General features: G+C 43.4%; 1 protein-coding gene across 1 annotated transcript in view; it reads left to right on the top strand.

Annotated features, from left to right (window-relative positions):
- The window catches only part of LOC126215310 (histone-lysine N-methyltransferase 2D-like), a 459,193-nt gene that overhangs the window by 87,549 nt on the left and 346,089 nt on the right, over window positions 1-25,555 (top strand). Inside the window, exons 17-23 of the mRNA XM_049941991.1 lie at window positions 4,232-4,441; window positions 5,103-5,276; window positions 5,593-5,819; window positions 6,128-6,250; window positions 11,331-11,444; window positions 21,846-22,005; window positions 24,831-24,962. Coding sequence (XP_049797948.1) covers window positions 4,232-4,441; window positions 5,103-5,276; window positions 5,593-5,819; window positions 6,128-6,250; window positions 11,331-11,444; window positions 21,846-22,005; window positions 24,831-24,962 — 1,140 coding nt within the window. The remainder of the gene's footprint in view (window positions 1-4,231; window positions 4,442-5,102; window positions 5,277-5,592; window positions 5,820-6,127; window positions 6,251-11,330; window positions 11,445-21,845; window positions 22,006-24,830; window positions 24,963-25,555) is intronic.

Genomic DNA, 25,555 nt, shown 5'->3' with positions numbered 1-25,555 from the left:
GGGCTAATAGAAATCCTTGGGTAACAGAAGAAATATTGAATTTAATTGATGAAAGGAGAAAATATAAAAATGCAGTAAATGAAGCAGGCAAAAAGGAATACAAACGTCTCAAAAATGAGATCGACAGGAAGTGCAAAATGGCTAAGCAGGGATGGCTAGAGGACAAATGTAAGGATGTAGAGGCTTGTCTCACTAGGGGTAAGATAGATACTGCCTACAGGAAAATTAAAGAGACTTTTGGAGAGAAGAGAACCACTTGTATGAATATCAAGAGCTCAGATGGCAACCCAGTTCTAAGCTAAGAAGGGAAGGCAGAAAGGTGGAAGGAGTATATAGAGGGTTTATACAAGGGCGATGTACTTGAGGACAATATTATGGAAATACAAGAGGATGTAGATGAAGATGAAATGGGAGATAAGACACTGCGTGAAGAGTTTGACAGAGCACTGAAAGACCTGAGTCAAAACAAGGCCCCGGGAGTAGACAAGATTCCATTAGAACTACTGATGGCCTTGGGAGAGCCAGTCATGACAAAACTCTACCATCTGGTGAGCAAGATGTACGAGACAGGCGAAATACCCTCAGACTTCAAGAAGAATATAATAATTCCAATCCCAAAGAAAGCAGGTGTTGACAGATGTGAAAATTACCGAACTATCAGTTTAATAAGTCACAGCTGCAAAATACTAACGCGAATTCTTTACAGACGAATGGAAAAACTGGTAGAAGCGGACCTCGGGGAAGATCAGTTTGGATTCCGTAGAAATGTTGGAACACGTGAGGCAATACTAACCTTACGACTTATCTTAGAAGAAAGATTAAGAAAAGACAAACCTACGTTTCTAGCATTTGTAGACTTAGAGAAAGCTTTTGACAAAGTTAACTGGAATACTCTCTTTCAAGTTCTGAAGGTGGCAGGGATAAAATACAGGGAGCGAAAGGCTATTTACAATTTGTACAGAAACCAGATGGTAGTTATAAGAGTCGAGGGTCATGAAATGGAAGCAGTGGTTGGGAAAGGAGTGAGACAGGGTTGTAGCCTCTCCCCGATGTTATTCAATCTGTATATTGAGCAAGCAGTAAAGGAAACAAAAGAAAAATTCAGAGTAGGTATTAAAATTCATGGAGAAGAAGTAAAAACTTTGAGGTTCGCCGATGACATTGTAATTCTGTCAGAGACAGCAAAGGACTTGGAAGAGCAGTTGAACGGAATGGATAGTGTCTTGAAAGGAGGATATAAGATGAACATCAACAAAAGCAATATGAGGATAATGGAATGTAGTCAAATTAAATCGGGTGATGCTGAGGGGATTAGATTAGGAAATGAGACACTTAAAGTAGTAAAGGAGTTTTGCTATTTAGGGAGCAAAATGACTGATGATGGTCGAAGTAGAGAGGATATAAAATGTAGACTGGCAATGGCAAGGAAATCGTTTCTGAAGAAGAGAAATTTATTAACATCGAGTATAGATTTAAGTGTCAGGAAGTCGTTTCTGAAAGTATTTGTATGGAGTGTAGCCATGTATGGAAGTGAAACATGGACAATAACCAGTTTGGAGAAGAAGAGAATAGAAGCTTTTGGAATGTGGTGCTACAGAAGAAAGCTGAAGATAAGGTGGGTAGATCACGTAACTAATGAGGAGGTATTGAATAGGATTGGGGAGAAGAGAAGTTTGTGGCACAACTTGACTAGAAGAAGGGATCGGTTGGTAGGACATGTTTTGAGGCATCAAGGGATCACAAATTTAGCATTGGAGGGTAGCGTGGAGGGTAAAAATCGTAGAGGGAGACCAAGAGATCAATACACTAAGCAGATTCAGAAGGATGTAGGTTGCAGTAGGTACTGGGAAATAAAGAAGCTTGCACAGGATAGAGTAGCATGGAGAGCTGCATCAAACCAGTCTCAGGACTGAAGACCACAACAACAACAATGTAGAGCAGATTGCTTAGAAATCGTGGGCCATCCTAAACTATTGCTCAGTGTGTGGGACACACTCCAAATAGGACTAGAATAGGATATTGAATATATCCAGAGAAGGGCAGCACAAGTGGTCACAGGTTGGTTTGACCCACAGGAGACTCTCACAGAGATGTTGAAAGAACTGAACTTGCAGACTCTCGAGAATGGACGGAAACTGTGTCGTGAAAGTCTACAAAGTTTCAACAACCATGAGTATACGAGTACTACAACCTGTTCCTGAGAGAATTGTTAGGACAAGATTAGATTAATGTCAGCATGCACAGAGGCTTGTAAACAATCACTCTTACTATACTCCATATGTGAATGGAATGGGAAGAAGCCCTAATAGCTGGTCGAGTGGGATGTACCCTCCGTCATGCACTTCACAGTGGTTCACAGAATATATATGTAGATATACTCGATTCAAACTATTACTGATTCATCCATACACTCATTTTTGTACGTTGTGCACGTCAAATGTTCAAATTGGCAAGTGGGTAATAAATCTTTTTTTTCTGTGTCAATATTCTGAAAAGTAAATCGTGTATGTCAGAATTATTGGATGATTGGTATACTGAGTTGGTAGCCTGCAACATCCTTTTTAACATACTCAAAATTTAATGGAGTTCGACCAGCTTGTAAAATTTCTGACGTTCCTTTTATGTTGCAGGATACTTTTTAGTTGAATAATCTAATTAATACTGGTAGCAGTTGTAAGTGGCAATTACTGTGTTTGACAGCTACACAAAGGCTGAGGACCTAAACTACTTAATACATCGTAACGTCTTCTCGGCAACGACGGAGTGAGGTACCTCAGTGGGAGAACACTGGGCAGCAGTCAAAACCCACGTCCGGCCGTCGAAGTTTAGGTTTCTTGCGGTTTTCCGAGACCACTCGAGGCAAATCCTGCAGCAGTCTGTCGGAAAGGACACGGCCAATTTCTTCCCCATACTGACCTTGAGCTCACATTCTGCCTCTGACGACCTCATAGTTGGTGGCACGCTAAACCCTAAGCTTTCTTCCCTGCCGCCTTTCTTGGCTGTTCATGAGCAGGTAGTCGTCATGTCTGTCATTCTGGACAGTGGGCCTCCTGCCCCAAGACTGTTTTGGGAGAATAAATTTTTGTGGTTGTTTACAGACAAATGCCCGGCAGTTCTGTAGACGAGACCTCTCCCGATTCCTTTCTTGACCTCGTCCTTCTGCCGAGTTGACCTTGTTGAGAGCGGAACATTATCCCTAACCTCGAACAAACGTGTCATTCTGTGGTGGTTAAATTCTAATGTACTGTGTTTGATACACTTGTACTACATTTCTGATGACCGTTGACACCGCCTTATACCTACGTTCTTGCCTGTAGAAGTAGCAGACATCTCAGTACCTCACAGAAATAAATAACCTGTTTGTGTTCCAAACTGAAGAATGGCCGAAACTGCAAGAATCAATTGTTTCAGATTAAATCAGAGTGGAATTTCCTGACAAATAAAAACAGTGCACAGGATGGTTAGTTGTATTGTTTCAACCACTCACAGGCATTGTTCATAAAGTTTTAATTTTATGATGTAACAAAATAGATCTTTACACTTATTCAGATTTGTTCCGTACAGCACAGTCACACCTCACGGCACTCGGTCAACTGTTACAAAGCTCAATTGCGGTGTGCAAGATGAGAACTTTACTCTCGAGATTTGTTCCCATTCTGTGATCAGTTATTTGTTATACTCAGATGGTTTCATTGTTTTGAACAATGTTTATGACTGTCTTATTCTCGCAGCTCTATAGCAGCATCCAGACTGCTATTTTTTCAACGAGATGTGAACAGACTCATCTCAGATACCTATACGGGCTGAATGTTTATTTGTCCCCGGCAACAGCCAACTTTCATTTTTTAGGTGTTTGACTATGTACAGGTAGGAGAAGAAGTGAGCTATTGCTAAAAATATAAAGAATTGCTTACATAATATTGTGCCTCCACAAATGAAGGTCATACTTCATTGTCAGATAGGACATTTGGTTATGTAAACATACCCAGTTGACTGTGAGTGAAAAGTGGGCATGTCCAAAATTTGTGAAAAAGTAGGCATCTGCCAGGATAACCAGAAGAAACAACAGAGAAGCAGCAGAGACAATGATTTTGGTGATAATTGCCTCTGTGTAATTGTTGATCTGCTACTGTTTTTAACATACAATTCTGTTTAGGAAATTAATTGAGGCAGACAATGAGAAAGAGGTTTTGAATTTTTATTCATCCTGAAGTGGTAATGTCCATTGCAGAACTACCACCGAAGGTCGGATCGCAGGCACAGTTCTATGTAGACGGTGTCTGCCTTTCGGAAGTGGGGTTGCACCAGATCAAGTCACTGACCATGGAGCAGCAGATCGTCCCACGGAAGAAGAGGTATTCACGAAAGCTGTCGACGAAGGCCGACAAGGAGGCCGGCATAATGGCTACGATAGAGTCCGTGGTCGCAGGAGGCAGTCAAGGTAAGCTGCTCGGTCTGTGTCTCAGCTTTGTGTACTGTGAACTGTGAGGCACGTATTTTGAATTTTATGATGTAAAAAAAATAGATTGTTACATACATCTAGATTTGTTCCATACAGTACAGTTGCTGACAGGTGTAAAACAGGCAAAAAAAAGTATTTGATTGCTTTAAATAAATTCTAAACATTCCATTGTGTCATTAGTTGATTTTCCTCGGTGTAAATAATTTTAACCATTGAAATTAATTCTTCTTACGGTATAGGGTGCTGTATATGATATCTTACACTTAATAACGCAAAAAGTATAGACAGAAGCAGTTACTACAGGTTATCAAAAAATTGTAAGAAACCAAGTTGATACACTGTTGACTAGTAAAAGAAATACTACATCTGGTAATATGTTGAGAGAGTGGGAGTAGCATACAGAGTGGAAAGTGATTGTTTTCGATGCATCGCATTACGTAGATCCGGTCGGGGTGTGCGAGATTTAGGAGACGGCAATTGGGGAGTGCAAATTCATTTGCTTCAACAGTAGAGCATTTCGTAATAGTCTGTGTTTCGATTGTGACGGAGTCGATTAGTTCTGCGAGAACGGCATTGTGAAAACCGTCAGAGCCGTGTCGTGGTTTCAGTTGTCTTAACAGTCGGTGAAATTGTTTTCCAGACGAGCAGCCGGTTGTGAAAGTGGAGCCGGCCATCGAGTATAGGGAGGGCATGGTGTGGCACGCCGGGGAGGACGGCGGCCCTGCCGAGCCGCCAGAGGGCTTCACGGTCTACACGACGGACAGCGGTGTCATGATTCTGCGCAGGAAGAGGCAGCGCAACCTGCAGAAGCTCGGTATGTGGATTTGTGCTCGTAAAAAGTTTTTCATTTATGAAGAATCTATTGTTCCTTTACACTTTATGACCTAAACATTTTTTGAGTGGTGTAATGCTAGAAGAATAGTAGTTAAAACTAGTTCTGTTCTGGTAAAAATTAGCAATTTGGACTATTTTTAATAATTGGCAGTGAAAATAACGGTACTTTTAAAGAACAAATGTTCGAACGTGATCTGATAGCTCAAACCGTCCGTACGAAAACGGTCGGCCTGGGGCGGTTGTCACGACTACTCTTTTCGAAAGAGGAGAGTTCCACAGACGGGTCGCTTTTGCAGGTATCGGAGGCTTCGTCGTCCGCCTCCGCGGCACCCGGTACAAGGACGAAGAGGGCGGGGTCGCAGCAGATGGTGCGGGGAGTGCCGCCTGCTCTACCGGTGAGACTATAGGGGGAGGAGCCGCCGTCCACGGCCACGGCACCGAGGACGGCACGAAGCCCCGCCGCAAACCGAACCGGAGAAGGCCCCGCAACCGCCTCATGGAGTGCTACCCTTCGTACCTGCAGGTGAGGTGCCAAAGACGGGTCTCAGTCTGTAGTAGAGCGTCACCTGCAGTTGTGCTGGTGTCTTCACTTGTGGTTTGTCTTACACACTTTTCATTCCTCTCTTTTTTTACCATTTAAATTTCACTTCTGCCTGTATACTTGTGTTTATTATCCATTTTTTTTCCCCAATTTCACTCCATTTTCTGTGTGTGTGTGTGTGTGTGTGAGAGAGAGAGAGAGAGAGAGAGAGAGAGAGAGAGAGAGAGAGTGAAGGAGCAGCAGCAGCAGCAGTGGCTGTAAAATCACCGTTTTGTTTCTTCTCTGCACAGGAGGCATTTTTTGGACGAGAGCTCTTGGACACAACAAAGGAGAAAGAAATCGGTAGCAGTGACTCTGAAGGAGAGTCAGCGACACCTAATGTTGGCGAGGACAAGATTATACAGCTATCGCAGGTAACTCACCGAGGCTGAACATTATCTGCTGTTGCTGAGCCTCAGGATTCACGTTCGAGAGGAGGGGGTCGGTTTCGGAACCTTGCTCGACGTGAATCACTGGATACTTCCTTTTCCTCCCCTTTTGTTTTCTCTAATGAACTTACATATTAAAAACTAATATGCCCTCCTCCTCCTCCTTTGAATGGCCATTGCCTTTTTCGTAACTGTACCGAGCGAGGTGGCGCAGTGGTAGCAAACTGGACTCGCATTCGGGAGGACGACGGTTCAATCCCGTGTCCAGCCATCCTGATTTAGGTTTTCCGTCATTTCCCTAAATCGCTCCAGGAAAATGCTGGGATGGTTCCTTTGAAAGGGCACGGCCGACTTCCTTCCCCATCCTTCGCTAGTCCGATGAGACCGATGACCTCGCTGTTTGGTCTCTTCCCCCAAAACAACCCAACCAACGTAACTGTAGAAATGGGTGTTAGTTACATTATATAAAGAAATATAGCAGCAGACCACTTTTTATTTACCTTTATTTTTGCCAAAATGCATTTTTGGCCTTTGCCATTCTGCAGTTGGCTTAATATGGTACGTTTTTATCATCACTCTGTCAGTTATATTTTGAATGTTACATCTTGAAAAACAGATGATGATAACTTTGAGATAGACACTGACTTACACTTAAAAGTATGAAATAGTATACCCCTCTGTCCTCCACCCACTGCCACACAGTTCAATGAAATCTGCAGAGTCTCACGTAAGTTTCTTGTATGAGGTGCAGTATAAAAAAATAAGTTTCTGTTGCCACCACATTTTTTAAGTTGCGTGTTGTGAGATACAAACCTCGAGTCATTTTTGATTTGAGTATTAACCCTTTGTATGCAAACTTTTTCAAAAATTATTTGGGATGGTGTGTAATTTTGTAGAATTTTTGTTTTGCGTGTTGGTAGTCCAGTTGGTAGGTATTTATTTATCGATTGTCATTTTCAATTTGTAGTGCACTGTTGCTATTTGAGTTTACATATTGTCATTTGGAGATAGTGAGGGAGCTATAGATGCTAGAAAATGGAGGGCCAAGTGGAGAAATCAAAACTTTTCTGACGTACTCTTCTGTTTGTTGTAGAGAGTTTCAGGGAGAGCATAAGGGAACAAATGGCAGGAATGGGGGAAAGAAATACAGTAGAAGAGGAATGGGTAGCTTTGAGGGATGAAGTAGTGAAGGCAGCCGAGGATCAAGTAGGTAAAAAGACGAGGGCTAGTAGAAATCCTTGGGTAACAGAAGAAATATTGAATTTAATTGATGAAAGGAGAAAATATAAAAAAGTGGTAAATGAAGCAGGCAAAAAGGAATACAAACGTCTCAAAAATGAGATCGACAGGAAGTGCAAAATGGTTAAGCAGGGATGGGTAGAGGATAAATGTAAGGATGTAGAGGCTTATCTCACTAGGGGTAAGATAGATACTGCCTACAGGAAAATTAAAGAGACCTTTGGAGAAAAGAGAACCACTTGTATGAATATCAAGAGCTCAGATGGCAACCCAGTTCTAAGCAAAGAAGGGAAAGCAGAAAGGTGGAAGGAGTAAATAGAGGGTTTATACAAGGGCGATGTACTTGAGGACAATATTATGGAAATGGAAGAGGATGTAGATGAAGATGAAATGGGAGATAAGATACTGCGTGAAGAGTTTGACAGAGCACTGAAAGACCTGAGTCGAAACAAGGCCCCGGGAGTAGACACCATTCCATTGGAACTACTGACGGCCTTGGGAGAGCCAGTCCTGACAAAACTCTACCATCTGGTGAGCAAGATGTATGAGACAGGCGAAATACCCTCATATTTCAAGAAGAATATAATAATTCCAATCCCAAAGAAAGCAGGTGTTGACAGATGTGAAAATTACCGAACTATCAGTTTAATAAGTCACGGCTGCAAAATACTAACACGAATTCTTTACAGACGAATGGAAAAACTAGTAGAAGCCGACCTTGGGGAAGATCAGTTTGGATTCCGTAGAAATATTGGAACACGTGAGGCAATACTGACCCTACGGCTTATCTTAGAAGCTAGATTAAGGAAAGGCAAACCTACGTTTTTAGCATTTGTAAACTTAGAGAAAGCTTTTGACAATGTTGACTAAAATACTCTCTTTCAAATTATGAAGGTGGCAGGGGTAAAATATAGGGAGCGAAAGGCTATTTACAATTTGTTTAGAAACCAGATGGCAGTTACAAGAGTCGAGGGGTATGAAAGGGAAGCAGTGGTTGGGAAAGGAGTGAGACAGGGTTGTAGCCTCTCCCCGATGTTATTCAATCTGTATATTGAGCAAGCAGTAAAGGAAACAAAACAAAAATTCGGAGTAGGCATTAAAGTCCATGGAGAAGAAATAAAAACTTTGAGGTTCGCCGATGACATTGTAATTCTGTCAGAGACAGCAAAGGACTTGGAAGAGCAGTTGAACGGAATGGATAGTGTCTTGAAAGGAGGATATAAGATGAACATCAACAAAAGCAAAACGAGGATAATGGAATGTAATCGAATTAAGTCGGGTGATGTTGAGCGTATTAGATTAGGAGCAAAGGAGTAAAGGAGTTTTGCTATTCGGGGAGCAAAATAACTGATGATGGTCGAAGTAGAGTGGATATAAAATGTAGACTGGCAATGGGAAGGAAAGCGTTTCTGAAGAAGAGAAATTTGTTAACATCGAGTATAGATTTAAGTATCAGGAAGTCGTTTCTGAAAGTATTTGTATGGAGTGTAGCCATGCACGGAAGTGAAACGTGGACGATAAATAGTTTGGACAAGAAGAGAATAGAAGCTTTTGAAATGGGGTGCTACAGAAGAATGCTGAAGATTAGATGGGTGGATCACATAACTAATGTGTACTGGGAGATGAAGAAGCTTGCACAGGATAGAGTAGCATGGAGAGCTGCATCAAACCAGTCTCAGGACTGAAGACCACAACAAAAACAACAACAACAACAACTTCTGTTTGAGCTCAATAGTGGGGTGACAGCAGTGGACTCAGCCGTGTACGGGATGGAGCGAGGCATGAAAATGGTTGTCTCGTTTTGAGGATAGTTTTGACATCAGTGACACTCCACATTCAGGAATACCTTTGGGATTTGATGAAAAGCGTTTAATAGCAATAATCAACGTCATTGTATTCGAGAAATGGCAAATGTGATGAACTGTGATGATCCCACCATCACGCAACATTTGCACGCAGTGGGGAAGTGTGCGAGTACCGCGCCCTCTAAACCGGGAATCTCCAAATTACCAGAACACGAGGGCCACGTATCAAGTTTCGAATCTCAGTGGGGGCCGGATAACACATTTTCTCAGAGATTAAAGAAGAAAGTCGTAGTGATATTTACTGTTGTTTTACACAAATACAATATTCAGATAAAATGTAAGATACACTTCATTATTGTTTAGCACACTTTGTGAGAGGTATGTGTGATATTTGTCTTTAGAATCCATAATTTTCTCACACTGTCGGTATGTTGTATGAGCAAAATATCTTACAAATGTGTGTCACTCGTGGTGCTTCTGTATTTAGATTATGTAAATTTCTGCAAAGAAAATGTTTCTTCACACCAGCAGATATTGCAAAATGCAGAGAATGAACTTCGTGCAAAGTCTTTGACCTGGACATAGAAAAAAAAAAAAAAAAAAAAAACAAAATTGTAAAACTGAGCAAGCCTGTCTTCTTTAAACTTGCCCTTCATGGTGTCATCAGCTTGCTGATCACTGATCCCCATTTGCAATGCTCCCTAAGCTTTTACCACTTCAAAAAGCCAGTTCTTTGGAAAATGTCAGTAGTGAAGTTCGTTGCAGATGACAGTGGAAAACTTTAACTGTGTTCACCTTGCAATGACTGGCAGTTGGTGAAGTGACATGTGACATTTTATGCTAAACACACACACACACACACACACACACACACACACACACACACACGCACACAGTGGCTCGAACACTGGGTTCATGTTTGGGAGCATCAAAGATCAAATTCACATTAGGCTGTAAGGTTTTATGTTCTCGATGCTTTCTCTTACGTGTTCAAGATGAATGCTGGAGTGTTTCTTGCAAAAAGGATGCTGTCAATTTCCTTCCTCCTCAAGTTTGTGCTCTGTCCGTAATGCCCTGTCTTGAGCTCTGATTGATCTTTTTGCCTAGTAGTCAAAATGTTCCTCAGTGTTCCGCAGTCTGTAGAGTCAGGTGATACTGTCGTCCCACGATGTTCCCAACTTTCTCCTGTTACAGTACAGCTATTAATTTTGTGCTGACACTATTTCCATATTTCGCTTCTATACAACTTAATGCTCCATAGACAAAACTCTCGACTCATTCATTCTTTCATCTGTTCGATTATACTTTGAAATGAGAAGTTTCCTATCTTCAGTGAGAGCGAAATGTGTACTGTCAGTCACCCTTTTTCTCACTTCGTATGCTGTTTGTCATCTTTCTTCTGACTGGTAAATTTGTGCACATTTTGAGAAGGCGACTGTCTGAGCTGTTGGTGCTGATATCCTTGTATTTGTTTCAAAGGTTCTCTGTATCTGTCTTACCTAATTTGTTGTTATGCCATGACAATTTCATCCTCATCTTGATGAATATTTGCTGCAGTTGTTTTTTCTTTTGTGCTAAGACTGCATTCTGTTTGTAGAATGTAATACACACATTTTCTGACCTTTTGTTGGAACTTGTACTTCCACAAAGTGTTTCTGTTTGATGTTACGCTTTCAGTGAAATTTAAATTAAGTGAGTTAGCCAATTTTGGCCACTAATGTGGCCTTTCATATTCCTAAACTATTATTATACAACAACAAAATGAAACCTGTTCAGTTCTGACCACAATGGCAATTATCAGTTACTTTGGAAGATATACTACAACCAGAAAATAATGATAAGTATGTAATTTAATCCAGTCATAACTCAGTTTTTTTTCGTCCGTCGAATAGTGGCTTAACCTTGTTGTGGGCACAGATGAAATCATTTATTGTTAGTTTACAAATATGTTTCATGTAATTATTGCAATATGTTTTGTTCTCTGTGTAATTCTTGCCTTAATTGCAATGTGTCTTTTTCAGGATGAAATAAAAGCTATAGAGGAACTGAAACCAAAAGAAGAAAGTGAAACAGAGAAGCAAGACAAGAAGGGGGACAATGAAGGAGATAACTCGGGCAGCAAGTCGCCAGACAAGGTAAAGGCAGAGTACGGCCTGTTTAGTCTGAAGCATCGGTCTGCAAGTAGGCTAGGATTTTTATAATCACTTAACTGTTTTGTATGTACAGGGTGTTTCAAAAATGACCGGTATATTTGAAACGGCAATAAAAACTAAACGAGCAGCGATAGAAATACACCGTTTGTTGCAATATGCTTGGGACAACAGTACATTTTCAGGCAGACAAACTTTCGAAATTACAGTAGTTACAATTTTCAACAACAGATGGCACTGCAAGTGATGTGAAAGATATAGAAGACAACGCAGTCTGTGGGTGCGCCATTCTGTACGTCATCTTTCTGCTGTAAGCGTGTGCTGTTCACAACGTGCAAGTGTGCTGTAGACAACATGGTTTATTCCTTAGAACAGAGGATTTTTCTGGTGTTGGAATTCCACCGCCTAGAACACAGTGTTGTTGCAACAAGACGAAGTTTTCAACGGAGGTTTAATGTAACCAAAGGACCAAAAGGCGATACAATAAAGGATCTGTTTGAAAAATTTCAACGGACTGGGAACGTGACGGATGAACGTGCTGGAAAGTTAGGGCGACCGCGTACGGCAACCACAGAGGGCAACGCGCAGCTAGTGCAGCAGGTGATCCAACAGCGGCCTCGGGTTTCCGTTCGCCGTGTTGCAGCTGCGGTCCAAATGACGCCAACGTCCACGTATCGTCTCATGCGCCAGAGTTTACACCTCTATCCATACAAAATTCAAACGCGGCAACCCCTCAGCGCCGCTACCATTGCTGCACGAGAGACATTCGCTAACGATATAGTGCACAGGATTGATGACAGCGATATGCATGTGGGCAGCATTTGGTTTACTGACGAAGCTTATTTTTACCTGGACGGCTTCGTCAATAAACAGAACTGGCGCATATGGGGAACCGAAAAGCCCCATGTTGCAGTCCCATCGTCCCTGCATCCTCAAAAAGTACTGTTCTGGGCCACCATTTCTTCCAAAGGAATCATTGGCCCATTTTTCAGATCCGAAACGATTACTGCATCACGCTATCTGGACATTCTTCGTGAATTTGAGGCGGTACAAACTGCCTTAGACGACACTGCGAACACCTCGTGGTTTATGCAAGATGGTGCCCGGCCACATCGCACGGCCGACGTCTTTAATTTCCTGAATGAATATTTCGATGATCGTGTGATTGCTTTGGGCTATCCGAAACATACAGGAGGCGGCGTGGATTGGCCTCCCTATTCGCCAGACATGAACCCCAGTGACTTCTTTCTGTGGGGACACTTGAAAGACCAGGTGTACCGCCAGAATCCAGAAACAATTGAACAGCTGAAGCAGTACATCTCATCTCCATATGAAGCCATTCCGCCAGACACGTTGTCAAAGGTTTCAGGTAATTTCATTCAGAGACTACGCCATATTGTTGCTACGCATGGTGGATATGTGGAAAATATCGTACTATAGAGTTTCTCAGACCGCAGCGCCATCTGTTGTTGAAAATTGTAACTACTGTAATTTCGAAAGTTTGTCTGACTGAAAATGTACTGTTGTCCCAAGCATATTGCAACAAACGGTGTATTTCTATCGCTGCTCGTTTAGTTTGTATTGCCGTTTCAAATATACCGGTCATTTTTGAGACACCCTGTAGGTACCTGTGTGTAATAAATGAAATTGTTGACATGCTACATGAATACAAAAGAAGTTAAGCTCATTTTTAACTCGACCAGTCGTCGGAGAGACATTTGATAAAAAAGCTGTGATAAGAAGTGCTATGAAGTAGTGTTTGTCATATGTATTGCTTTTTCAGGGTGTACGTGCCTCGGGACAACTGGAAAATCCAGATAAAACGTGGGAATTTTTTCATCAGGGAAAAGTCTGGGAATTTAGAATTTTTATTGCTTTAGTTAGCAGTTAAATTTTTGTAATTTTGGTTGGTAAGAAATGATACTTTACCTAACAAAGAATTTTATGTTAGCCTACTACTGCAGAATAATACTGCAGCAATAAAACATAAATGAGAGAATAATACCAAAATAGAACTTCAGTTGCAAAGAAAATGACCTATTTACAACAACAGAATACAGTTCATATACAAGTGATGGTAAAATGTGTCAAAGGCTTTAGGACGAATACTGTGCAATACTTTGTAACAACAAACTGCTTTCAACGAGTGTAGAGCCACAACTGTTTAATTTCGAACAGGTCACGGGAAAATATTGCGAGTGGTGCTTAGAGAAGCGTTAAATTTTGTTATAACGAAGAATAACACAATAAATATATCACAGTTCTATAGTTTATTAACACAGCACTGATACAAATAGTTCTGTCACCAAGTTCTAGGTGAACACTTTATGAAAATAATAAAAATTGATTGTGGTTATACCAATGTCCAGGAAGTGCAAGTAGAATGTGGAATTCCTGCGGAAATCACTAGTCTGTTGACATACTAGGCCTAGTGAATGTCGAAGTCAAAGTTCCTGTACGACAGCCCGATTCTAATTCCAAATCGCACCGAAGTCAACATCGAGCAGCAGGTACACCAGTCCGAGAGACAAAACAGTCCTCCGTGGCATACTTCTGAGTTGTGAAGTAGAACATAGTATGATAAGAACTAGCTGGTAGACATTGGTGGCAGTGAAAAATAAGGCTCCAGAAGTAATGGAGTCAGCGGCTGGGGTTGCTGTGTGTTCTGGGCTACCAATCACTGTGTGTCGTGGGTGGCCAGTCACTGTGTTTTGAAGTGTGTGCGCGAAGCTGGCCTGTGGTGCTAACAGCGGGCCAAGCATGGAGAAATGCAGCTGGCAGTGAGTTTCTTTGCTGTGTGCAATGGAGCGTGCCGTTGTTCCGTGTGGAGATTTAACTGTGGTGGATACCACACTTTCAAAGTAAATTTCCTTTTCTGCAAGATGAACTGTGAAAGTGCGAGAATGTGCAATGAATTTCTTAAATCACAGAGTGTTTGACCCTCATTCAAAACTTAACGCTTTGAGGATCAGCAACTTAGAAAACTTTTGTGCCCAGATGACCAGCTATTGGTAACAATAAAATTTTACTGGCACACTTGTGTTTGATATATCTTAAAGGGTAATATATGCTAAAAAAGACCAAGCTTCAAGGTTAGTTTATCATATTTATTTTAGTTCTTTCATTGCTCACAAATTATGCAGTAACAATGGCAAGAAGTATAATTATACTTAAAGAGGGGGCAGGTGAGTTCTTGGGCAATTTCACATATAAGCGTCGTTTTATGGAAAAGTCAAAGTTCTCGTGGAACATGTATTCGACCAGATAACTTGCGAAATGGTGCGCAGCAGTGAAATTTATAATCGTGATTGTCAGAAATATTCAGCTGCTACAATTTGAGCTGTACCCTTAGAATCGTACCTGACCACACACTCGGGAAAATAAAAGCAGCAAAAAATGTTTGACAGCCAATATTATGTGTGTAAGTTAAGCTTTTCTTGTAGCTATACTGTATGTATATAAATTTAAACCATTAACTTTTCCAGTTTATCTATTTGCACCATTTAACAGTGATGTAGCTATTGGCTGACTACGTCACGTTTCCTATGCTGTGAATATATGCTGTCATTGGCTGGAGAGATCACGTGACCTGAGCTATCGCTGGCTGACAAAAGTGCATCACGCCGCGCAATCTTGAAATCAATGCTTTGGAAGCTACCGTACTATATTTTGTAATACAAAAATTACAGTGTACTTCTTATCTTAACTTGCAGCAAACAACTTTAAAAAATTAATTGTTTTTTGCTTGGTTTTGTTTCCTAAATTGCCGAGAACTTCTACATGAGTCAATAAAACCTTTACCATTGGAAGGAGTGATAAGTTTCACAGCTCCGGAGGAAAGTATATCATCGCTTAACAGGGAAAAAATGTATTTGTATTTGAATGGTGTATTTTCCTCCGGGAAAAAGTGTGTTTTTAAGTGGGAAATCTGGGATTTTTTATTTTATTTTATTTTATTTATTTATTTATTTTTTACACTCTGTTTTCACAGTTAGTGAGAGGCACCACAAATAACAGAATAGCGGTACAACTCGCTTTATTGCAAGTAAGAATGTGCTGAGGACAAAATAACAGAAGTTCTGGACCAGTCTGCAACCATTAAATTTTATGTAAATTCTTTAAAGGGCACTCACATTAGTACTGTCTTCTTGGTAAAACTGGGAAATTTTGTCTTTGAGGAGTCTGAAACAGTGAAAGATTTGCGCAGGGATTTCTCTCTCTCTCTCTCTCTCTCTCTCTCTCTCTCTCTCTCTCTCTCTCAAGAGTGTATGTAATATAGGTCTCAGTAACTGAGCAAGATAATGCTGTGAAGTGGGGTTACAGATTGGTGGCACGTACCTCCATAAAATTGTTGTTTGCATACAAGCAACTGAGATAACCGCTTATGCTAAAGACATTATTTGCATGATTTGGAAGCTGGAAGATGAGGGGCCTCAAAATTAATCGCAAAGGTAGGGTATTTGATAATGTTATCTGATGAATACGACTCGAATATTGGTGTGAACATAGTCAAGACTTGCAAAGAATCCAAATACCTTAGATCTCAGTGTGATAAGCAGAAGCATCTATCTTGTGAAAAGGATGTAGAGCACCAAATGAACTGGAGTCTAGATGACTGTATGACAACTAAATGGTGTAACGTGGAGCAAATGTATAAGAAATGAATATATTATTGTTAGAACTTCTAGTTTAACAAGTATATTTAGAAACGACACAACAACACATATATGTCACAGAGTAAGTTGACATGTGAACATGTTAGCGTTCAGATAAGCACTGAGTCTCAGTCTAGCGGCCGCTGCTCGGCTGGCCGCTTAGGTGGCGCCGCTGCTGCATGGCTGGCAGGCAGACAGCGCCGCACGTAGAGGACGTGCGTAATTGCGCGGCGGCACTTTAAATGATCGGCGAGTCACAACACTTTTCCCCCCTTTGAAATTGTTGCACTGGACTTGATGGATGTGTCCTGGAGATGGCTGACGTCCATAGGCGTTGTGTGACTCGACGTAAAGTCTCGAGGAGGAGGCTTCCCGTACGGACGGAAGTGTCCCCGATGATAACGGGTCGAGATGACAGGAGACGTAGGGGTCGAATCTGCTGGGGCCCCACGCACCAATCTGCCCGTTGCGGCAAGTCCAGTTGATATGACAGGAGACATGGGCGATGCGTCAGCGTCTGTTGGAGGAGGAGGCGAGTAGATGTACTCTGACACTGGTTGGTCCTCCGGTTCCCGCATGGGCACGTCGTCTGGTGGCATCCGTTCTGGTGCTGGCATCGCGATGACGGGTAGAGGGCGGCGTTGTGAGTATGGAGATGTGCCAAGATCCCGAGCAGCAGGGAGAGTCAAGGGTGGCGTGGCGGCATTCGGAACAGGTGTTGCTGGCACCCGAGGCCGAAGCTGGTCCGAATGACGCACTGCAACACCTGTGTCCGTCTGGATTTCTTACAGGCGTCTGTCACGGTGTCTTAAGATGCGGCCCGGGCTCCATTTTGGCCGCCTGCCATATCCCCGTACCCAGACGAGGTCGTCGGCGGTGAACCGGCCAAGGGACGGCACCAGCGGCCGGGAGGTGGGAGGCCGCAGAAGATGAAGTAGAGTGCGGGGCTGTCGGCCATGTAAGAGCTCAGCCGGGCTGTGATCGCCCATGGGGGTGAAACGGTAAGACGCCAGGAACTGGAGAAGCGCCTCATCAGCAGCAGAAGAAGTCAGAAGTTTCCGCATTTGAGCCTTAAACGTGCGGACCAGTCGTTCAGCCTCACCGTTGGATTGTGGATGGAACGGCGGGGCCGTGACATGCGTAACACCGTGACGAGCACAAAAATCCGCAAAGTCAGAAGAGGCAAATTGCGGACCATTATCAGTAACAAGAGTAGAGGGGAGGCCTTCCAAAGAAAAAATGCGGGCGAGAGCACTGGTGGTTGCCGCGGTGGTAGGTGACGTGCAACGGACAATGAAAGGAAAGTTAGAGTAGGCGTCAATTACGAGGAGCCAATAAGTACCTAAAAAGGGTCCCGCAAAATCAGCATGAATGCGCTCCCAGGGCTTCTCAGGCGAAGGCCACGGTGACAAAGATGACTTCGGGGCAGCGGCCTGTGACGCACAAGGGCCGCAGGCAGCGACCATGTGTACGATTTCAGAGTCGATGCCAGGCCAGTACACATGACGGCGCGCCAGAGATTTGGTGCGCGACACACCCCAGTGCCCCTGGTGAAGGAGGCGCAAGACCGAAGCACGCAAAGACGCGGGGACCACAACACGCGGCGAAACATTGTCAGTGGAGAGGAGGATAACACCATCCCTAGCCGTGAGGCGGTAGCGCAAAGGGTAGTAGTTCCGCAACGGATCAGAAGTCTTAGCGGACGGGCGATCAGGCCAACCCGTCTGAATACAGCGTAAAACCCGGGAGAGGGTAGGGTCAGAACCCGTAGCAGCCGCCAGCCTGTCCCCAGTGATGGGGAACCCGTCCACAACCCGCTGCTCGGCAACATCCAGGTGGAAACACAAAAGTTCGTCCCTATCGAATGCCTGATCAGGGCCCATGGGGAGGCGAGACAAAGCATCAGCATTCGCATGTTGAGCCGTTGGCCGGAAATGAATCTCATAGTTGAAACGGGACAAGTAAAGAGCCCAACGCTGGAGGCGGTGTGCAGCCTTGTCGGGAAGTGACGTTGATGGGTGAAACAAGGAAACAAGAGGTTTGTGATCCGTAACAAGATGAAATTTTGTGCCATAGAGAAAAACACCAAACTTATGAAGAGCATAAATGATGGCCAAAGCTTCTTTCTCAATCTGAGAATACTTTTGTTGGGCATCCGTGAGCGTTTTGGAGGCATAAGCAATGGGTTGTTCCGAACAGTCAGAGAAACGGTGCGCAAGGACTGCCCCAACCCCGTATTGAGAGGCGTCTGTAACAAGGACAAGATGTTGGCCAGGTCGATAAGTAGCTAGGCACGGGGCCTGTATCAGCATAGTCTTCAATTTCTGGAAAGCCGCGTCACATGACGCGGACCAGTGAAAAGGCACGTTTTTATGCAACAGGCGATGCAACGGCTGAGCCACCGACGCTGCAGACGGTAAAAACTTGTGATAGTAGGCGATTTTCCCCAAGAAGGCCTGCAGTTCCTTAACAGACGTAGGGCAAGGAAGGGCATCGATCGCAGCGACAGTTTGTTGAAGCGGACGAATACCATCCCGAGAGAGTTGAAACCCCAAGTACGTGATAGGTGCCTGAAAAAATTGTGATTTCTGAAGATTACACTTAAGACCTGCAGTCTGTAAGACATTAAAAAGTGTATGGAGATTTTGAAGATGTTCGTCAGTGGTGGAGCCCGTGACAACAATGTCGTCCATGTAATTGATACACCCAGGAACAGGGAGCAATAATTGTTCCAAGAATCGCTGAAAGAGAGCAGGGGCGCTAGCAACCCCGAATGGCACGCGTTGGTATTGATAGAGGCCGAAAGGCGTGTTAAGAACCAGAAACTGCCGGGAAGCAGCGTCGAGAGGAAGTTGATAATAAGCTTCTGACAGGTCAATTTTAGAAAAATACTGCCCTCCAGCGAGTTTAGTGAACAGTTCTTCAGGACGGGGCATAGGGTAAGTGTCGATGAGGCATTGAGCATTGACCGTGGCTTTGAAATCGCCACAGAGACGAATAGCACCATTGGGCTTGGCAACTACAACGACAGGAGAGGACCACTCACTGGAAGTGACAGGAAGCAAGACCCCTGAAGTAGTGAGACGATCCAACTCCTGTTTGACCCGCTCACGAAGGGCTACAGGAATGGGCCGAGCCCGAAAAAACTTAGGCCGAGCAGTGGGTTTGAGCGTGATATGAGCTTCAAAGTCGTGTGCATGGCTTAACCCAGGAGAAAAAATGGACGAAAAGGTCGTCGACAAAGAATCCAGTCGAGCATAGGGAATAGCGTCAGAGACAATATTGACAGAGTCATCTATGGAGAACCCAAAAACGCGGAAGGCATCGAAACCAAAAAGATTTTCTGCGTTGCCCTGGTCGACCACAAATATGGGAACAGTGCGAACGATGGATTTGTAAGATACCTCCGCATTAAACTGTCCCAAGAGAGAAATCTTCTGTTTATTGTACGTCCGTAATTGCCGAGTGACAGGGGACAGGAGTGGAGAACCCAGCTGAAGATACGTCTGAGAATTAATTATAGTGGCGGCAGAACCGGTATCCACTTGCATGCGAACATCTCGACCAAGGATTTGGACAGTGAGGAATAACTTCCCTGAAAGAGAAGAAGTGCAATTGACAGACAACACAGAATCAGAATCAGCGTCATGTTCCTGAACATCATGTATGCGGTCGGATTTGCAAATGGAAGACACATGACCTTTCTTTTTGCAGTTGTGACACACAGCCCAACGTTGTGGACAATCCTCGCGTGAATGTTTCGTAAAACACCTTGGACATGAAGGAAGTTGCCGGGGATTTTGCTGCAGTTTCTTAGGGGTTTGTTTACGGCTTGGCCGAGGCTGCGCGTGGGAGCGCACTGCGGCCACGTCGGCCGGCGGGGACGCGCCGCGCGCGTCGTCAACAGCGCACAGAGGTTGTATTTCCCCGACGTCACCCCACGCTTCTATTTGTGCCCCAGCGGCGCGAGAAATTTCAAAAGACTGCGCAATGGAGAGAACTTCATCTAAAGTCGGATTCGCCAACTGAAGGGCACGTTGCCGAACTTCTTTGTCGGGCGCCGACCGGATAATAGCATCCCGTACCATGGAATCGGCATAGGATTCTTTGTGAACATCAGTAACAAAGTGACACTTTCGACTGAGGCCGTGAAGTTCAGCAGCCCAAGCGCGATAGGATTGATTGGGTTGTTTGTGACAATGATAAAAGGCAACACGAGAGGTTACCACATGCGTTTGCTTTTGAAAATAGACCGACAGAAGGGAACACATTTCAGCAAAGGACAAAGACGCAGGATCCTTCAAAGGGGCCAATTGCGACAACAGCCGATACAGTTGAGGCGAAATCCAGGAAAGGAACAGAGACTTACATGCTTGTTCGTCCGAGACATAAAATGCCAAGAAGTGCTGTCGAAGACGTTTTTCATAATCCGACCAGTCTTCTGCCGTCTCGTCGTAAGGAGGAAAAGGCGGTACAGCCAACGACGAGAAACGGCCCGCATTTGACGCCGCGACGAAATCGCGAATCGCCGCCGTTAGAAGCGTTTGCTGTTCAAGGAGATTTTGCAAGAGTTGCTCGACAGTAGCCATGGAACCCTGTGAGTCAACGGTGAAAAGGAAAAATCCACTACCTCGTCGCCAATTGTTAGAACTTCTAGTTTAACAAGTATATTTAGAAACGACACAACAACACATATATGTCACAGAGTAAGTTGACATGTGAACACGTTAGCGTTCAGATAAGCACTGAGTCTCAGTCTAGCGGCCGCTGCTCGGCTGGCCGCTTAGGTGGCGCCGCTGCTGCATGGCTGGCAGGCAGACAGCGCCGCACGTAGAGGATGTGCGTAATTGCGCGGCGGCACTTTAAATGATCGGCGAGTCACAACAATTATACAATTATTGGGAAAATAATGGTCTATAATTAAGAACAATGTTAGCTGAAACAGAGGAAGGACATTACAAAGTTTGGAGATGGACATATTGTGAATAAGTTACGGATTATTGCAGTTGGTATGTGTGCCAAAAACAAGTCTGGAAGAAAGAACAAATATGGATAGAATGACACGAGGTGCTGTGGTTCGGATGTAGTAGAAAGATTGAGTAATTTGAATGGTGATCAGTTGTTCTGTTTGGAAAAGATTGAATTGTTTTGTACAGAAACCACACAAGTCTACTATTTCTTGCAACAATTTTATGCCATTAATGGACTAGTCTGGGATTGGCACACCATGTGCATAAATTGTGGGAATTTGATGCCTCATCTCAGAAGACATTAGGCTGATAGGAAACTATGCCAATTGCAGAAACTACAGAAGTCAGTGAAAAATGCTGAAGATTCGATGATTAAACCAATTAATCAGTGAAGAGGTTCTGAATCTAAATGGGAAGAGGAGACATTTATGGCACGGAAGCACAGGAGGTAAAAAATCTAGGAGGAGACGAATGCTCAACTACAGTAGGCACGTCCAAATGGGTGTAGGCTGCAGTAGTTATACAGATATGAAGAGTCTTGCACAGGATAGACTAGCACGGAGAGATGCACCAAACGAGTCTAGAGATCGGAGACCACGAGCGAGCGCCTCTCGTCTCCCATGCCGGGGTCCCGGCATTTTTAGTGTCACATTTCTAGAAGTCTGTACGACAGTGCAAAGTATTTGTCCTCTTTTTGAGTTTAGGTACAGTTATCGTAGTGTTCCTAACGACTGCCGCTCACGAATTCTGCCCCGTTTCAGGAGCAGGTGGCCGGTGACGATGCCGACGGGAGCGACTCCGAGGTGCTGAACATGCTGCCGTTGCCGGGTGACCTACTGGACACCGACCTTGTCGACACGATCATGAACGAGGACGATGACGACATCGCGAAAACTGGGGATAACCTCGACGAAATTGGCGGTAAGCTCACGTGGCGGTACTTCGGAGAAATTATTTTTGTGCTGCAGTTGGGGCTCGTGGCACCTGTGAAAATGGGCTAGTGACTATTGTCACTTTACTTAGATAGGTTGCTGCAATTAAATTTTGTTCTTTCATTTTGTGATTGACTAGAGGATTTTCAGATTGTACTTAAAGTGCCCCAAACATACAAAAACAATGCAGTTGAGGTGGTCAGGAGATGATAACTCTTCTCTGGTTTCTCTGGATCTGCCATCCCATTCCACTGAACTGGCTCAAAAAGTAGGTTCGTGTTCTCCGATTACATTCAGGTGGTCTCTGTAACGTGTACTCTGATCTTTTACGTCTGGCCATCAGAAAGTTGGGCCAGTTTTTGCAGTGAGACTCTCACTCGATCTTCAAGTTGTACTCTTGCCAGTGTAAGTGAGCCATCAGATTGAAAGCCCTCAGGTGGCAGGGCTAGGACGATGGGAAGACGATCAGTTTATTCTTGTCATTTGTAATTATAAAATGCCTCAGTTGTATCCTAATTTATACAACAGTTCAATCTTACTTCACATTATTCTTCAGATTGTATAAAAATTATGCTCCAGACACTACGATCTAAAAAGATGATTGTTTTTAAAATATTTACCCTGTGCACCACAGGGAATGCGCGTTTGTAGTACGGTGGCTCTAGGTCGCAGTACGAAATAACATTCTCTGTAATAAACTTGGGCACACCTCCCACTGGTGTTTCAGCATACTGAATGATTCAGCTCATCCACATCTGCCCGTCACACGCCTGTAGATTGTTGGCCCTAAGAAGGAAAAGCTTAAATTATTTGAGAAAACGCTGAGACCTCAGTCGAACCGAATTAGGAATTGCAGCCTCGGGAGTCGGGCCGGGAGCTGCCACTACAGGACAGTGCCACAACTCGTGAGCTGAGCTGTCATCTCTCCCGTCCTCTCTGGTCCCGAGAGGTGTGTGGTGGGGGAAGAGGTATCGGCCGAGGAAATTTCGAATGGGTCACGAGTTATTCGTGGGTAGATTGGCTAGTAAAAGAATCTGTACAAGTTATAAAAATGTATATATGTACGGTTGTGTGTATGCACGTACGTTTGTATGTTCGACATCTCCTCCTAAACCACTTAACCGATTTCAACCAAATTTGGTACACGTATCACCTGCTGTCTGGCAGGAATCACTACGGGTGCCATGCAAAAATCCGTACTTCAGTCTTTCAGAATCCGAAAATGGGAGCCCGTAGAGATTTACAACAAACTTTATAAGTAATTTGAAACCTTTAAGAAACTTTTTTTCACCAATGACTCCCACAAAATGATGAAACGAAAAAGTTTATCGCTTACTAAATTTTCGCTATTTGTGCAGTAAAACTCCCACGTGAAGCGGCGTGTTTTAATTTATTACTTCTTTACTACTAATTTTATGAATGTACTAGAAAAGTTACATCAGTGTATTACACTTAGTTTGAGAGATACGGTGTCATAAACAACTGAGAACTGTGAAAAACTACTGTGTCATAGAAGACATTTAAATTTATTGCTTCATTGCTACTAACTTTATTCACAACACATTTCAGAGACAGTAGCCACATATAACAATAGATGTACCAGCAAAATTATGTCATTACACGGCACACAGTCCAGGAAATGCTACATCGTAAGCACCGAGCTGCTCTCAAACGAAACTGCAGTCCGAAATTCGCTTGACGTACGGGTGAAACTTGCTCACAATTACGTGTGAAGTATGATAAATATATGTGAAATATATTTGACACGAGCATATGTGAGTAAAGCCACGGACAAAGAGCTCGTACTTAACCCCCGGAACAATTTCGATCAGATTGGTACACAGATTAGTTACAATTTGGAAAGAAATATTATAGGGGTAAAAACCACTAGCTGTGTGTTGTCGTGAGTGTGATAATGTGGAGATTGAAGAGGAGGAGAAGGAGACAGCCACAGATAGGTGGAGAGAGGGGGGACAGAAAGAGGTGAGAGTAGGAGGTGGACAGAGAAAGTGAAGGGGAAGAGATGGACAGAGAGGGGAGGAGGAAGTGGAACTAGGAAGCAAAAGGGAGTAGACGAACAGTGGGAGGGGGCGTGGGATTTGGACGGGGAGAGGAGGAGGACGAGGTGGAATTATAGGAGGGAATGGAGGAGGTGTAAAATTGGAGGGGGAAGGAAGAGATGGACAGAGAGATGAAGGAGAAGATTGGAGTAAATACATACGCGGGCAATGCTGGGTACTCTGCTGGTTTCCTCTAAAAGACTGAGGTGCAGCTCGAGTTTGAGTGTGGCAGACAGTGTGACGCTGTCCTGTGCAGCCGGAGAATGTAACATTTCAGGGGTATCGGTGTCAGATCCTATCTCTTTACGTACATCTGTGTAACTGGTTTCCAGATTTGTGTATAAAATCAGGGAAGTATTTAAAACGTCTTAGTAAAAACTGTAAGTGTGCTTAACTCGAGCAGTTTGGACGCCGTGACTTTTCACTTTATGTGCCCCAGCCAGTCTGTGTCTGTAACTGGTGTGGAGTTAAGGCCAGTTGCGTAAATTAATTTTTCTAGTGTACTCAGAGTGTTGGCATAGTGCTAACATTTTGTGCCAGAAAAACCGGGTCTTTTCTGTTACCAATTTTATGTTTAATCTGTGGCCCTTAAGTGATTTTCCAACACAGTATGCTTGTATTAATTGTGTGTTTGGAAGCGGATAACTTTGTTCGAATCTTTATTTCTGTTTACGTAATGTGAAGTGAAAAACGTGTTTACTGTGTCGTGTAACTCTAGAGAGAGCAGCAGTGTCACTTAATATTTCTTTTGCAGAAGACTCGGAGTTGAATGACTCACTTCCTATAACAGACGGTGGGGCAGACGTTTCGGGGACCAGTCAGAAGGACGAGCTCACGGACATCTTGAGTCCGCACTTTAACCTCGAGTCTATGGTGCGAGACACTGGTACGTTGCCTCGGTATTTTGTTTGTGTGTTTCTTTAAAATATGCCCTCAGTTTCAGTTGTGATATACAATTATTGCACGTTCAGTATTTCAGTAATAAATATAAGCAGTTTGTGACAAGTACACCCCAGCTGTTTCTGACAGTGCTCTTAATTATTACCAAAAGTGTAGCTGTATTTCTACTCGAGCAACTTGTTCTTGGAGCAGTTTGAGGGATGTTTTTAAATGTAATTTGTATTTAATAATTTTGGGTATAGGTTAACCTCAGGTTTGTTAGTTAACATATATTTTACAATTGTCCTAGACCAAATATTCGTCATTTCAAACCCGCCGACACGGCCGTAACTGTAATATTCGCATACGGGAGCTATAATTGCGAAGTGAACTACGTGTCTCTTAATTGTGAGAGGTTTATAAGGGTTCAAATACAAACTGTCTACATAAAATGGAAAATAATTAGAAATGAAAGTTAAAACTGTGTGACGTTAAGTGAAGTACTTCAGACAGTACGGTGGACAGAATACGTACAAGTTGGAATAATACTGAAGGAGAAATGCCACTCACTGTTACTGCTTCTATTTCCATTTCCAATAT

The sequence above is a fragment of the Schistocerca nitens genome, chromosome 12 (assembly GCF_023898315.1).
Source record: "Schistocerca nitens isolate TAMUIC-IGC-003100 chromosome 12, iqSchNite1.1, whole genome shotgun sequence".
Classification (NCBI taxonomy): domain Eukaryota; kingdom Metazoa; phylum Arthropoda; class Insecta; order Orthoptera; family Acrididae; genus Schistocerca; species Schistocerca nitens.
Note: the sequence above shows the minus strand (reverse complement) of the source record. Positions and strands in the feature narration are given on the sequence as shown.